This window comes from Myodes glareolus, chromosome 11 (assembly GCF_982192425.1).
Source record: "Myodes glareolus chromosome 11, mMyoGla1.1, whole genome shotgun sequence".
In the NCBI taxonomy this organism is placed as follows: domain Eukaryota; kingdom Metazoa; phylum Chordata; class Mammalia; order Rodentia; family Cricetidae; genus Myodes; species Myodes glareolus.
In genome coordinates this window covers 55,119,732-55,135,249 of record NC_142036.1, presented here as the reverse complement: position 1 = coordinate 55,135,249, position 15,518 = coordinate 55,119,732, and the positions used below count along the sequence as shown (strand labels likewise).

Here is a 15,518-nt window from a genome sequence, read left to right as displayed (position 1 = left end):
CCTGTCCGACGACCCCTTCGCTACTACACCAAGTTAAGAGATAATTCTAAAGAAACTATTTTCCTAGTAAACGGTGAAGCCCGTTGACAGTTCTCTGTCAGAGTGCCAATTGCCCACTACCAGAAAAAGATTTTTGTGTTGCTCTCCTCAGCTTGCACAGCTAAGTTTTGGATAAAATAAGTACTCTTCGGTTCAACACTGTTTCCGCTAATCCCGACGGAGCCTCCATAGATTCAGATGCATTTTAACTGTGCTTTATGTGGAATTAAAATTTTTAGATAAATACCAAATGGAACATCACTTGTACTTTTGTTAGAAGGCTTATGTCGCGCGGATGCACACGCGTGTCTGTGCATGTAGATGCCAGAGGTGGAATTCGGCATCGTTTTCAATAGCTCATTTTTTGAGACAGGGTCTGTCACTCAAGTCTGGAGCTCCCCAAGCACCAAGGCTATCCAGCCAGTGACTTTTGAGGAGCCGATTGTCTCCATCTCCCGTAGCAGGTTTTGAATTCAGATCTTATAATTCATATCTAAGACCGCTGCGGGGGCAGTGAAAGTCAGTCTCTCCATCTCTCTTGAGCAGATTCTATCATGCATGTTTCTTGTGTCGATTAAACGTCAGGATAAACGTCCAACACAGAACTAAGAGGAATGCGGCAGAATTCTGAGTTCCCGCCTCCAGTCCCTGGATTGAAAAGCGTCTAGCCGGCCGCGCAGGCGCCCCAGGCGGCTGGGCGGAAGGACCCGAGAGGCTCCGCCCCCTAAGGTCCCCGGCGCGCCTGACCGCCTCGGCGTCCGCGCCCTCCCCGAACCTCCAAACGGGAGCGTCAGGCTTCTTCTTGGCCAGCTCGGGTCCTCATCTTCGTGAGGGCCCCGCCCCGCCCCCGCGCCGAGTCTACCCCCTCGGCCAGCTGACAGCCTCTCGTCTCCTTCGGTGCCTCCGCGATGCCGCTCTACGAGGGCCTCGGGAGCGGCGGCGAGAAGACGGCGGTCGTCATCGACCTGGGAGAAGCCTTCACCAAGTGAGTGGCCGTGGGCGGCTGCGGGCCCCGGGAAGGGCGGTGGTCACGGCGCGGTAGCTGTCGGTAGGCCCGTGGGCCGCCGGGACAGTCCCGCAGCGTTCACGCAGACGTCCGCCCTCATTGCCCGAGGCAAAGCCCAGTTCTCCGCGGGGAGTGTTCTGTCTAGGAGGACTCGGTAGATCCGGTGGGCTCGACTACCTGAGAGGCCCAGGAAGCTTAGGGCCTACAGTGGTCAGGGGCCATCCCTGCAGGTTGGACAGCGGTGACCCAGAGTCTGCCCATCTCTGCCTGGGTCAGATAGGCAAGCAGAGATCGAATCGTAAGGCTTGTTGACTCTTTCCATCATTAAACATTTAATGGAGCCCTGTTGGTTCTGGAAATAGATTGTTCCCCAAGACTGTAGAAAACGCAGCTAGGAAGACGAGGCACTTGAAGATGTGAAGCCGTGTAGAGAAGACTGGAAGTTCTGCTGGTTATCCTGAACTCTTAAAACACATCTTGCACTCTAAAAAAAGCATTTTGTAAACTCTTAGAGTAGTGGTCCTCTAGTCTCTTTCTTCTTTGCAGAAGTTTCTTTCAAAAGCAGAGATGAGAGGCACGAATACACAACCCTTTGGACGTTTGGACAGTGTCAGCGGACTGATAGAAATTTTGAGGTCTTTGGACTATCTGCTAAGAGTTGTATTGGACTCAAGAGAAAATGCAGAATTATATCGCATATATGTATATATGAGGTGATGTTATATAAGAAATACATATTAGGCACAAAAGAAAACTGACAGAATTACATCATATATACACACATGTATATATACGAAGTGATTTATGAAAGAAATATTTGAATTTTTTTATACATCTGTAAGCAGTAGATATTAAGTAACTATTAAGTAGATGGCCACAGGAACATACTTAGAAATTGGTCCTTCGGAGCTATAGAGTTGGATTAAACATAGTTGTTGATTTTTCTCTCATTCTCTGCAAGCCCCTTTCATATTCTTATATTTTTAAAAACAATGTGCTAAATAATTAGAGATTACTACCCAAAAATAATTATTTTGGCTATACATTGAAGAAATAAATTACTATATAGGGCTATAATTGAAAACACATAACTCAAAAACGATGTCAGGGAGAACTTAAGCTACCCCATTACACGTGTCTGGAGGACTTTGAGGAGCGCTGAATGTAAATAACATGGGGATGAGAATGGAGTGAGAAGCCAGGCGGTGCTGGTTCATGCCTTTAGAGGCAGGCAGATATCCAAGTTCCAGGACAGCCAGGAGTAAAAAAAGAAAGAATAGACTAGAGAAGGATCTGGGCACGAGAGAACAGAATCAGAAAGTACTCAGGAGAACAAAAGGTGTGACTTAAGGGTGAATTTGCATTATAATCATTTTTGCAATTTTTTTAAACAAAATTTGTTTTACCAACACAAGAAAAAATCTGGCACTTACCAATGCGCTTCTCATATCCTCTCATTGTGTGATTCCTGACTGTTGAAGGAAGTCACATAGTGTATATCCAGGGTTGTAAAAATAAATGTCTTGTCTAAAATTTAATAGAACTAAGAAGTGAGGAGAATGAAATGAGATACTGACTTATTTCAGTATAACAAATTTGATATACTTTGTTCCTTTAACATGGTATAGAATTATCAATAGATGTTATTATCTTTTGCTACGGACTGGCTCAGGGGAGCCACTCAGACCATGGGAGAAGCAGGATCTTGGTACACAGGAAGGCACAAGTTCAACGAATGACAGACAGACACAACACACAAGAGAGTTGTTGGAATCTGCTGTGATTTTACTGAATTCATGTTTTTATTATATAGTATTCAAACAAAGAACAAATCAGAAGGTCATGTATCATTGGTTGGCACAGTATGAAAGCTTTTAGTTACATCAGCGATTTTTAAGAAAAGCATATTATCAGGGACAGGTGTTAGACATAAAGCATCCTTAGAAGAGGAAATCTTGTCCTTGGGAACGTAAACCTCAGACAAGTGGTTTCATCTTATGAATAGAAAGTTTCTGTCTCATTATCACTATCATGGCCCTCCTTCTTTCTAACCCTTTCTTCATTTCATCTAGTGACCAATATGCCCAATCAGCTCTCTGCACCTGCTGAAATATACTTTTTAGTACCTTCTAATGCTGCATACACGATGGGGGTTGGGATATAGCAAGCCTATCCATAAAGTTCAAAGTATAATATAACAGTCTTTGTCCATCAGCATTAACCCATCTATTCCCTTGCTCATCATACACCCAGTGTATGACAAAGGTTCTGCTGTAGTCTTATACATTCCCATACTGTGCTTCCCTATCCCAGAGCTGTTCCTGAAGAGATGACCCATGTATTGTAAATATGAAGAATATCATTATTATAAAAGAGATTGTGCAAAGCCCATATCCCACATAGCCAGCTAATTGAGAAACCCGTCTATGCCCCACGGGCGGCCAATACCGGACTGTCTGCCATTGGCCTCCAGAGAGCCTAGTCCCATAGGACACATAGCTCCCATCTGGCATAATGACATATGTCATGTCACACAGATAACACTGGAGTTGGTGTGGCAATCTTTTTAGATTTTTTTCCTTTGGCCCTTTAAGTGCAGCAGAGGTATTTCCAGATGTCTTGTGGCCATTGTTTCTCTGGCAGATATTTAGAAAGAATGTAATAACCTCAGTGTTCAATTTTCCATTTCTTTGCAGGTGTGGATTTGCGGGAGAAACTGGTCCACGATGTATAATTCCTAGTGTGATAAAAAGAGCAGGCATGTCTAAGGTATTTCATTTTTAAACAAATCAGAAAACTATGGGCTGGCAAGATGGTTCCGTGGATAAAAGTGCTTGTAGAGTAAGCCAGGCACTTGAGGTCAACCCCAGAACCATGCGAAGATAGAGAGACCCAGTTCCACCAAGTTGTCACCTGACCGCCACACAAGTTCTGTGACACCATGCATGCACACCTTGCACATGTGTATACGCCCCCATGCACACATAAATACTAATAATATGTGCAATTTAGAAAAATAAAGTAAGATAAAATAATTTTCAAAGAGTTTTGTGTGTGTGTGTGTGTATGTGTGTATTTTTTTTTTTTTTTTTTTGGTTGGTTGGTTTGTATTTTTTGAGACAGGGTTTCTCTTGTGTAGACCAGGCTGGCCTTAGACTCACAGAGATGCACCTGCTGCTGCCTCCTGAGTGCTGGGATTAAAGGCGTGCACTGTCACTGCTGGTTGAGTTATGTTGTTTTATTTTAAATCAACCTTATTGGGATCTATCTAATTTTATATGGCGTGAATTTAACCATATGATTCAGAGAATGAACCAGGTCTAGAATATTTGAAGAAGCCTTTGCTGCTTTTTGTTTTTACAGATATTTTTGTTTTTTAAGTTTATTTATTTATTTATTTATTTATTTTGGTTTTTCGAGACAAGGTTTCTCTGTAGCTTTGGATCTTGTCCTGAAACTAGCTCTTGTAGACCAGAAATAAATTCTGATGTCCTTAAATTCAGGTCCTTCTGCCAGTTTATAGGTATGTGCCACCACATTGATTTTATGCATTTGCACAATGTTTGAGCTCTGTATATGCTATGCAGGTCCGCCAGCTGAGCTACAGCCATAGCCCAAGGTTAATTGTTCTTAATTTTTGTATTATTACTATAAATTCATTTATTATGAGGAAATATATTAGTACAAAAAGTTTGTTTTGTTAGTAAAAGAAATCATTTTAATTTTTTACAGCCAATCAAAGTTGTTCAGTATAATATCAATACAGAAGAATTATATTCCTACTTAAAGGAATTCATCCACATACTGTATTTCAGGTAAGTTGAAACTTTATTTTAGTGTTGATTTTTTTTTTTTCCTAACTTCAGCACTTAGATTTTCCCTCCTAATAATACAATCATTATTAGGACTGAGGCTTTTTGCTCAATGGTAGAGCACTTGCTTATTAGCATGCTCCAGGTTCTGCCTTCTGTCCTAAGCATCAGTGGGGTGGGGGTGTTTTGTATCTGCCTGCTGTGATTCAGAAAAGTGAAAACAACGCATCAAAGAATAGTCGTGGAGTGTGTATTTCTAGAAAATAATACAAATCATTTCTAGTACTTCTGAGAAATAAATTTCTTAGACTTTTGTAGTTTTCAAGTTAATGTCTGTAGCAACTGGAGTTTTGTGAGCCCACTTTTGCAAATCTACAAAAGAAAATACCTGTTTAATGGCTAATGGTGGTAATGATAATGGCTGTAGTCCCTGAACAGTACTTGATATACTCTAAGAACACAGAAACTTCATCTTCCTGAAGTAATAAAACGAAGATGTCCTTTTGTCATAAAACATCTTAAGATATGGTAGTACAGTTTATTCTTAAATTATGTTACTTACCAAAAAAAGTACAGAACTTTATTTCCTTTTTAAAATAAAACAATCATTTTTTCAGGCATCTGTTGGTGAATCCCAGAGACCGCCGGGTTGTGGTTATTGAGTCGGTATTATGTCCTTCCCACTTCAGAGAGACACTTACTCGTGTTCTTTTCAAATATTTTGAGGTACCTATTTTTATTTTTAATTTGTGTGTTTATGTCCGTGTTGGTGTGCACATGTGTATGTGAGTATTCATAGAGGCCAAAGGTCCAGTGTTTTCCTTAATCATTTATCTATCTTATTTTTTTTCATTTATTTTTGACATTTTTGAAGTCTTAAGAAGTCCAGGTTGACCTCAGACTTGCTGTATAGCTGAGGGTGACCTTGAACTTCTGATCCTCCTGCCTTGACCAAGCCTTTGTCTGCACTGCTTTTAACAATCTTCTAAGAACCCATAGAACAATCCATTTGAGCTCTCAACACACAGTGCCTTTTCTTTTTTATTTATTTGTTTGTTTGTTTGTTTGTTTATTATGTGTACAGTATTCTCAGTACTCTGCCTGAAGGCCAGAAGAGGGCATCAGATCTCATTACAGATGGTTGTGAGCCACCATGTGGTTGCTGGGAATTGAACTCAGGACCTTTGGAAAAGCAGGCAGTGCTCTTAATCACTGAGGCATCTCTCCAGCCCCCACATAGTGGCTTTTCTAGCTCCAAGTTCCAATATCCTTCCAGTCATCACAGCAATACGCCACAAACCTGCCACCAAGCAATAGGGTTTCTATTGCTGTGATGAAACACCATGACCAAGAGCAGCTTTGGGGAGAAAAGGGTTTATTTCTCTTACACTTCTAGGTTACAGTCTATCACTGAGGGAAGTCAGAGCAGGAACCTGGAGGCAGGAGCGGATTCAGAAGCCATGGAAGCACACTACTTACTGGCTTGCTCAGCCTGCTTTCTTATAGAACCCAGGACCACCAGTTCACAGTGGACTGAATCCGTACCCTCGCATCTCCCCATATCAATCATGAATTTAAAAAATTGCTCCACAGACTTGCCTACAGCCTGATCTTATAGAGGCATTTTCCCAATTGGGCTTCCCCTTTCCCAGATGACAATAGCCTATGTCAGGTTGACATGAAATTAGCCAGCACATGCCTTTACCTTCAAGTGCTAGGATTACGCATGGGCCTCACGTCTGTTTTTGTGCAGTGCTGGAGATTAAACTCATGACTTCATGCATACAAAGTAGGTACTCCTACTGAGCCATGTCTTAGCCTCTCTGCCTTATTCTTCAAGACAGGATCTCTGATGGAGTCAGTTCGCCTGGCTGCCGTGAAGTCCCTGCTCTGTGTCCTCAGCACTGGCATCACAGGTTTTCCCACTGCACCCGGCGTTGTTTGTATGGCTGCAAGATGATCTGAGCTCAAGTCCTCATGCTCACACAAGCCCTTTCCTGAGGAGACACCTCCCCAACTCCTTGAGTTACCTATTTTTTTTTTGAGTTACCTATTTTTAAATGAAATTAATAAATTGTTTTTAAGTAGAAAGAAGGCAGAAGGATAGCTCAGTGCTAGGGCATTTGCCTGGCATGTACACTGTTCAGAAAATAAATAAATCTTACATACTACATTTTAGCAAAATGTTTAAACCAAGTCCACATTGTATCTCATGAAGTAGGAGGTCCCAGGAATGGGGGTTACCTCTTAATTTTAGTAACATTACTTGTAATCTTCATTTTATAAGAACAGGAATATGCTGTAAGTTTATTACATTTCATAGTGAGCCAGAATCTTCTTAGATTTTTAAAAATCTCTACCTTGAAATTAGAGTCCTTTTCAAAGAGGGAATGGAAGATTATTTAAAATGAATAGAGTATATTAGAAATTAGATGTAAGCTGGGCAGTGGTGTGTAGCATGAGGGCCGGCTTGTTGGGGTTTCCGTCCCGCCCGGTACCCCAACAGCCGGCAAATCCCAAAGAGAAATTACACACAGGACTCCATAAGGTTATAAACTGATTGGCCCATTAGGTCAGGCTTCTTGTTAACTCTTATAACTTATATTAACCCATTATTCTTATCTATGTTAGCCATAATGGCTCCGTACCTTTCTCAGCTGGGCAAGTTACATGCTGCCTCTTTGGTGGTCTGCGCAGGAGTGGCTGAGAGAGAGCTTCTGCTTCCAGAATACTCCCAGTCTCTTTGCTCCACCCCTACTTCCTGTCTGGCTTTCCCGCCTATACTGCCTGCCTGGCCAATCAGCGTTTTATTAAAATATGATTGACAGAATACAGATAATTCTCCCGCACCATTTCCCTCTTTTTTTTTTTTTTTTAAACAAAGGAAAATACCCATAATCCATTTGTTGGGAATGTGGGCGTAGTATTTCAGGCTACTTCCTGCTGGTTGGGGGCGCTGATAGTCTTAAGGGGACCTAAAGAAAATTTAGAGTTACAATCAAGTCCTGACTGAAGTATCCTGTGAATCTTGATCATCTCAGGCAGCAGTCTTGAATCTGTTCTGGATGTATAACTCAGACATTTGGGCCATCTGTTCCTGTTGGAGATTTCTCAGGTGGCCTCCCTTGATGGAACTTGATTTTTCTTAACTCAGAATGAACCCATAGCCTCTCATTTTCTGTGGAAACAAAAGCAAAATCTCTTCTCCAAAGTAACAAACCTTTTGACTTCAGTTTTGAAGCCAAGGTATTTTCAAAATACCTATCTTGAGTTAGTCCAGCAGTATTTATAAACAACAGTCCTTTAGCAGCTGTTGCTCCTTCCTCAGCATTCAAACAATTTAAAGAGAGCATAATAGCATACAGTATGAAGATTCTCTGTGCATTTTCCATCTTTATGTGGCTTTATTTTAACCTCTATTTCTTTATTTTTACTTTTAATTTTTGGCTTTTTGAGACAGGTTCTCTGTATATATCTTGGTCCTGGAATAACTCTGTAGACCAGGCTATTCTTGAACTCACAGAGATTCTCCTGTCTCTGCCTCCCCAGTACTGGGCTCAAAGGTGTTTGCTACCACACCTTGAACTCACAGAGATCCACGTGTCTCTGCTTCCCCAGTGCTAGGATTAAAGGTATGTGCTACCATATCTTGAACTCAGAGATCTGTCTGTCTCTTCCTCCCAGGCAATGGGATTAAAGGTGTGTGCTACCACACCTTGAAGTCACAGAGGTCAATCTCTACCTCTGTCCCTTGAAGTCACAGAGGTCAATATGCCTCTGCCTCCCAGGCATTGGGATTTAAGGTGTGTACCACCATACCCAACTACTCTCTTTCTTCCTTTTTTTTTTTTACATTAAGAACTTTAACTTTTAGCCTGCATATATTTTTAACTCATAGTAAACCATTTAGAGGTTTTCTTCCTCTTTGAATCTCTTTTTACTGTATATCTCTCTTTTTCTGACCACATGAGCCTAAAACCGTGGCTTTGACGGCCAGACTCATGGTAGAGGTACCACTGGAGCCTTTTACTGCCACAACTCTATGGTATTTCAAGGTCCTTGCCAGCAAGCAAACTGCAACATTCTGCTCATAGACCACACTCAGTCGGACTGCCTGCCTAAAAGAGTCAAGGTTTGCCCTGGCAGGACAGCCCAGAAAACCGGCATTTTAAAACAGCACAGCTTTTTTCCTGTTACGGCTAAAACCCTGAGAAGCATGCATTCAGCTTTTCACCAACACCGTTTAAGTGTTTCGTGGCAGGACCTCCTAAAAGAGCTGCAAGGTTTTGCAGCTAAAGCCGAGTCAGGAAGCCTCTCTTAGATGAGAGCCTTGCTTGCCTCTAGCAAGCAGAGCCGATGCGAGAAATTGCTGCTACCAAGAAACCACGTGCAATGCTGTCATTTTGTTCTAGAATTACTTCCCAAACTGTCTCAGGCTTTATGTGGATACAGTTGTCCACACGTTGGCGCCATTTGTAGCATGAGGGCCGGCTTGTTGGGGTTTCCGTCCCGCCCGGTACCCCAACAGCCGGCAAATCCCAAAGAGAAATTACACACAGGACTCCATAAGGTTATAAACTGATTGGCCCATTAGGTCAGGCTTCTTGTTAACTCTTATAACTTATATTAACCCATTATTCTTATCTATGTTAGCCATAATGGCTCCGTACCTTTCTCAGCTGGGCAAGTTACATGCTGCCTCTTTGGTGGTCTGCGCAGGAGTGGCTGAGAGAGAGCTTCTGCTTCCAGAATACTCCCAGTCTCTTTGCTCCACCCCTACTTCCTGTCTGGCTTTCCCGCCTATACTGCCTGCCTGGCCAATCAGCGTTTTATTAAAATATGATTGACAGAATACAGATAATTCTCCTGCACCAGTGGTGCTTGCCTGAAACCCCATATTTGGGAAGTAGAGGCAAAAGAGTAATGGTCACCTTCTGTACATAGTGAATTTGAGACCCTGTCTCAGAGAAAAGTTAAGTACATGTAAATATTTGTATATGTTTTCCCAAAGTCAAAATGTACTTAATACTTAAAAACACCTTGGCAAGGACGGTTGATTATCATTCATTTTGGTAAAACAAGTCTGAAGAAACATGTCCTCTGCCACTGCCCTTCCTGCGCAAACTCAGGAGTTTGCTGCAGAGGGAAGACAGCAGGATAGTACGACAGATCAGCTCTAGCTGAGTGGAAAAATGCATTTATACTGAAGAATTTTAGTTGGGTTTACATTGGTACCCTTTTCTTGTATATAACAGAATAAGTAAAAAAAAATTAAAAGTAATACCTGGGGAGTAGAGAGATGGCTCAGTGATTAAGGGTATTGACTGTTCTTCCAGAAGATCCGGGTTCAATTCCCAGCACTCACATGGCAGTTGAAACTGTCTATAACCTCAGTTCCGGGGGTTCTGGCATCCTCACACAGACATACATGTAGGCAAAACACCACTGCATGTAAAATTGTTCTTAAAAAATGAAACAAGCCGGGCAGTGATGGCAAACAACTTTAATCCCAGCACTCGGGAGGCAGAGGCAGGCGGATCTCTGTAAATTCGAGGTCAGACTGGTCTACAGAGCAAGTTCCAGAACAGTCTCCAAAACCACAGAGAAGCCATGTCTCGAAAAACCAATAGATATGGTTGGATGCATGGATAGATAGATGGATAGATGGATGGATGGATGGATGATCGATCGATCGATCGATAATGAAATAAAGAGCCAGGCGATGGTAGCACACGCCTTTAATCCTGTCAGAAGCAGGTGAATCTCTGTGAGTTCGAGACCAGCCTGGTCTACAAAGTGTGTTCCAGGACAGCTAGAACTGTTACACAGAAAAACCCTGTCTTAAAAAAATAAAAAAAACTATTATTTTATCTGTCATTTGATTGTAAAAGACTGTTTTATTTTGATCAAGTATCTGTATCTGTGCTATCACCAAATCTAGCAAATTCTCACTGGAAAAAGAAATTACTAGTAGTTAAGTATTTTAGTTTATAGTTTTGCTTCTCAATTTATACTGCTAAGTTATGATGAGATTTCAAATTTTTTTTTTAATTTATTTAGAGACAGGGTTTTTCTGTGTAGCTCTCACTGTCCTGGAACTTGCTCTATAGACCAGGCTGGCCTCAGACTCACAGAGATCCACCTGCCTCTGCCTCCCGAGTGCTGGGATTAGAGGCGTATGCCACCACCACTGGGCTGATTTTAAATTTTTAAAGAGTTTTTATTATTATTGTGTATATGCATGTGATGATGGTGACTGTGCCACGGTTTCAATGTAGAGTTCAGAGATCAACTTTGGAGTCATTTCTACTTTTACATGGGTCCCAGGGATCAAACTGTAATTTCCAGGCTTGTGCCCCAAGTGATTATACCTGCTGAACCATCTTGCCAGCCCCTGGTGTTTTTAATAGTTCATAGTGCAAATTTTGCAAATAATGATAGTCATTATTTGCCTGGCAGGGTGTGGTAACACATTCCTATAATCTCAGCACTTGGGAGGTTGGTGCAGGAGGATCAGCAGTTTAAGATTATCCTCCACTACATACCAAGTACAAGACCCTGGGAGGGCTGTTGATGCATTAGGGGGTAAGGTGCTTGCCAGTAAGCCTAACAACATGAGTTTATTCAATCCCCAGGACCTATATGGGAGGGAGAGAATTCCCACAAGTTACCCTCTAACTTCCACATGTGTGTTGTACACATGTGCACACGCACACATGCCCACACACTCGCACAATAAATTTTAAAGGAGGGAAAAAGACAGCCCAAGCTACATGAGACTCTTGTCTTAAATAAGTAAGTGGAAAGAATTGTTTCCATGCCTGTGATCCCAGTCGTTGAGTGAGGAGGAGGTCACTGGAGTTTGTGGACAGCCTGGCTGTCTCATCCTGCTCCCCAAATGGAAGGTAGAAGGGAGGGAGGCAGGTGGAGAGGTGGGGAAACTCTTTCCAGTATTTTTATCTAGATGGCAAAGGCATCTATTCTTTAGTATCATCTTCCTCGAAATGTACATTTTCTGGGCTTTTATCTCTTTCAATATTTACTTCAAAAAAAGTAGTGTTGATAAAAATGCTTCAGAATTGTCATTTGGGAATGAAACAACCCAGTTAAATTCTGTTTATTTAACCTAGTTACTTCGGTTTATTGCAATATACTTTGATTATTGAGTAAATTCATCTGACTCGGAAAACTAGTTCTTCATTAACACCGATAATTGCTTGAGCAAATGTAATTCAGTGGAGTGTGCCTGTGACGTCTTTAAGCACTGCTTACACCCTGGTCTCACTTCTGTTTTCCAGGTTCCATCTGTCTTACTTGCTCCGAGTCATCTGATGGCTCTCCTGACACTTGGGATTAATTCTGCCATGGTCCTAGATTGTGGATACAGGGAAAGCCTGGTGTTGCCTGTATCTTTTTATCAATTATCCCATGTTATGGGTTTTTTTTTTTACTCATTTTAACTAAAGTAATTGGGCTTATAAAAATAATTTTTGTTATTAAACTATTTTGGATTACTGTGTACAATATGAGTTATCATGTGGTAAAGTTCATAGACTTATAAAATTTCAACTTTATATAGAAGTTATCATTGTAATTCAGTCCTAGTTTATGCTCCAGAAGCAGGTCTGGTCAATATTATGTTCAGTTTTCAAGATGAATTATCAGCTAATGAGGATAATTGAATTCTAAGAAGTCATATAAAGAATAATTGGACAAATTAAAATGAGAAAGTAAAACTAAGAAAAGAATTTTAAATGGTAGAATGAAAGTGGCCTTCATAGAGGAAAAGGTCATTTTTTCCTGTCTGTGGAAGCTGTCAGAATAGTATACCATTGGGTTTATGAGCTGAGCAGGTAAGGACAAATCTAGATTGTACTTCTTCCTTACAGGGTACCGCTCAAGTAGTTTAACACTCTTGGCCTCAGTTTCCTTATCTGTAAAATCCTGATGCTGGGGGCCTGGAGAGATGGCTCAGTGGTTAAGAGCATTGCCTGCTCTTCCAAAGGTCCTGAGTTCAATTCCCGGCAACCACACGGTGGCTCACAACCATCTGTAATGAGGTCTGGTGCCCTCTTCTGACTTTCAGGCATACACGCAGACAGAATATATAATAAATAAATATTTAAAAAAAAATCCTGATGCTGTTTCATCTCATGGAAAGGTAGTCTTTTAATGTAGGACCTGACATGTAGTTTATCTCATCCTGTAACGGACAGCTAATAATTCAGGCAGTCAGAGCATTACTACTAGTTTGTTCCTTTCGATAGGAACATTTAAAATATAGGTAGCCTTATGACTTGTCACAGTGAATGTTGCTGCGTTGAAAGTGTAGTTAAAGTACATGAACATAAGTCTAGCAGTTTTGAGAGCTAGGTTTATCTGAGAAGAAATGTTTACAGGAAGGAAATAATCATTTATTCCTGAAGAACTAAGCTAGGCAGTAGCTTCTCAAATATGAAGTACTTTGTGTGTAGTCGGTCCTGAGCACTGTTCTTTCAGCTCAGCTAGTAGGAATACAGGGTGGGCCACATACAGAATTTAATATGTCTAATAAATTCATAGAAATTAAAGCAGTAAGGTTAATAGCATACCTTATTAGCCCAGTATATTGAAAATATTGTTTCTCTGTGTAATCAATATAAAAATAATCCAAGTGTTTTTTTTTTTCTTTATTAAACTTTTGTAAGCTTGCCTTGTAACTTCGGCTCTTAAAGATGTAAAGTGCTGAACAGTACTAAACAGGTCTATATTGCTGGTGGCTACCATGTTGGATGCCTCTGCCCTAATGAATGAGTTGTGATATGTGTGTGCATGTGCACATTTACCTGTTTTTTTCTGGTGGACACTGTGTAAGAGACTCGCTCTTAACTTTTCTGTAACCTTTTTACAAGAAGTAAGAATTTACCACCAAGGTTGATTAGAGCAATATGGTAGAGGGTAACGTACGTACATATCAGACATATCAGGAAAGTGTTGTATCTGCTCAGATGGTGATGTCCTTGACTCCATTCTAGATATATGAAGGCATCCCAGTACTGAACTGCTGGGGAGCACTCCCGTTAGGAGGAAAAGCCCTTCACAAGTAAGTTTCTTGGATGTTTTCTTACCAATGCCACAAAAGCCGGTGCTTGGAATCTGATTTGTTTGTTTGTTATTTTTTTGTTTGTTTTTCAAGACAGGGTTTCTCTGTAGGTTTCTTTTTGGAGCCTGTCCTGGAACAAACTCTGTAGATCAGACTAGACTCGATCGAACTCACAGAGATCCACCTGTCACTGCCTCCCGAGTGCTGGGATTAAAGGTGTGCGCCACCATTGCCCGGCTGGAATTTGATTTTTAATTTATTCTATTCTCTTTTAGATTTGAATTCATTCATCAATTTTTTTGAGATTATTAATATAATTACCAAATTTCACCCTTCCCTCTTCTCCCTCTAAGCCCTTCCATCTACTCTCCCCTCCTTCAGATTCATGGCCTCTCTTTTCACTAACTGTTATTGTGTGTGTGTGTGTGTGTGTGTGTGTACATATATAATCCCTAAATACAACCTTTTGAGTCCATATCTTGTTACCTGTATATATGTTTTCAGGGGTGACCACTTGGCATTAGACAACTAGTTCATGTGCTCTTCCCTAGAGAAGACCACCTCTCCCACTCCCAGCTTTCCTCAGTTGCCTATGGTTCTTTGTATAAGTTTGCAATCTTAAGGGATTTTCCTTGTCCACTTAGGCATGCCCAGTGATAGTATCTTTATTCAGCTCATATTTGGATAGTCATTTTGGTCAGACTTAAGGATGTAGCTTCTGATACTACTAGGAGACAGACTCTCCCAACAAACTCCCTGGTCCTCTTTCCCTTTGTGATCTTTCTACCCCTCTTCTGCAGTGTTCCCTAAGCCTGGAGTGCAGGCGTGTCTTGTAGTTGGATCCATTGGGTCTGGACTCCACAGCTCTACATTTTGATCAGTTGAAGTTTTCTGTAGTGGTCTTCATCTCTTGCAAAGAGAAGTTTCCTTATGAGGGGTGAGGACTGCAAATATATCTAAAGATTTAGAATCAAGAGCCTCCTATGAGAGACTGTAGGAGGAGCGGTGGGCTGCTTTTCATCCCACCCAGCTCCTGGCCGCCTGGCTAGCTTTGCCCCCAAAATAATTACTCGGAAACTGTATTCTTTTAAACACTGCCTGGCCCGTTGTCTCCAGCCCCTTATTGGCTAACTTTCACATATTGATTCAACCCATTTCTAATAATCTGTATGTCACCACGAGCTCATGGCTTACCAGGAAAGATTTAGCATGTCTGACCCTGCAGCTTCATGGCAGCGGCTCTCTGCCTCTGCCCAACTCTGCTTCTTTCTCCCAGCATTCTGTTCTGTCTACTCCACCTATCTAAGCTGTCCTATCAAAAGTCAAGGCAGTTTCTTTATTAACCAATGAAAGTAACAAATAGACAGATGACCCTCCTACATCAAGAGACAACATTGTTACATTGTTTTTCCACTTGGGTTATCTCACTCAATATGATCTTTTCTAGTTCCATCCATTTACTTTCAACGTTCATGATTTCATTTTTCTTTAGAGCTGAATAGTACTCAGTGTATTTTCTTTACATAAACACTTACATGCTATGTAAAGTGTGTAGGTATCATATTTTCATTATCCATTT

The 15,518-nt window shown here is 41.2% G+C and overlaps 1 protein-coding gene across 1 annotated transcript in view; it reads left to right on the top strand.

Moving 5' to 3' along the window:
• Positions 1-868: 868 nt before the first annotated feature.
• Positions 869-15,518, top strand: part of Actr10 (actin related protein 10) — a 30,178-nt gene continuing 15,528 nt past the window's right edge. Inside the window, exons 1-6 of the mRNA XM_048415445.3 lie at positions 869-1,024; positions 3,742-3,814; positions 4,778-4,860; positions 5,475-5,583; positions 12,156-12,263; positions 13,872-13,939. Coding sequence (XP_048271402.1) covers positions 948-1,024; positions 3,742-3,814; positions 4,778-4,860; positions 5,475-5,583; positions 12,156-12,263; positions 13,872-13,939 — 518 coding nt within the window. The 5' untranslated portion in view covers positions 869-947. The remainder of the gene's footprint in view (positions 1,025-3,741; positions 3,815-4,777; positions 4,861-5,474; positions 5,584-12,155; positions 12,264-13,871; positions 13,940-15,518) is intronic.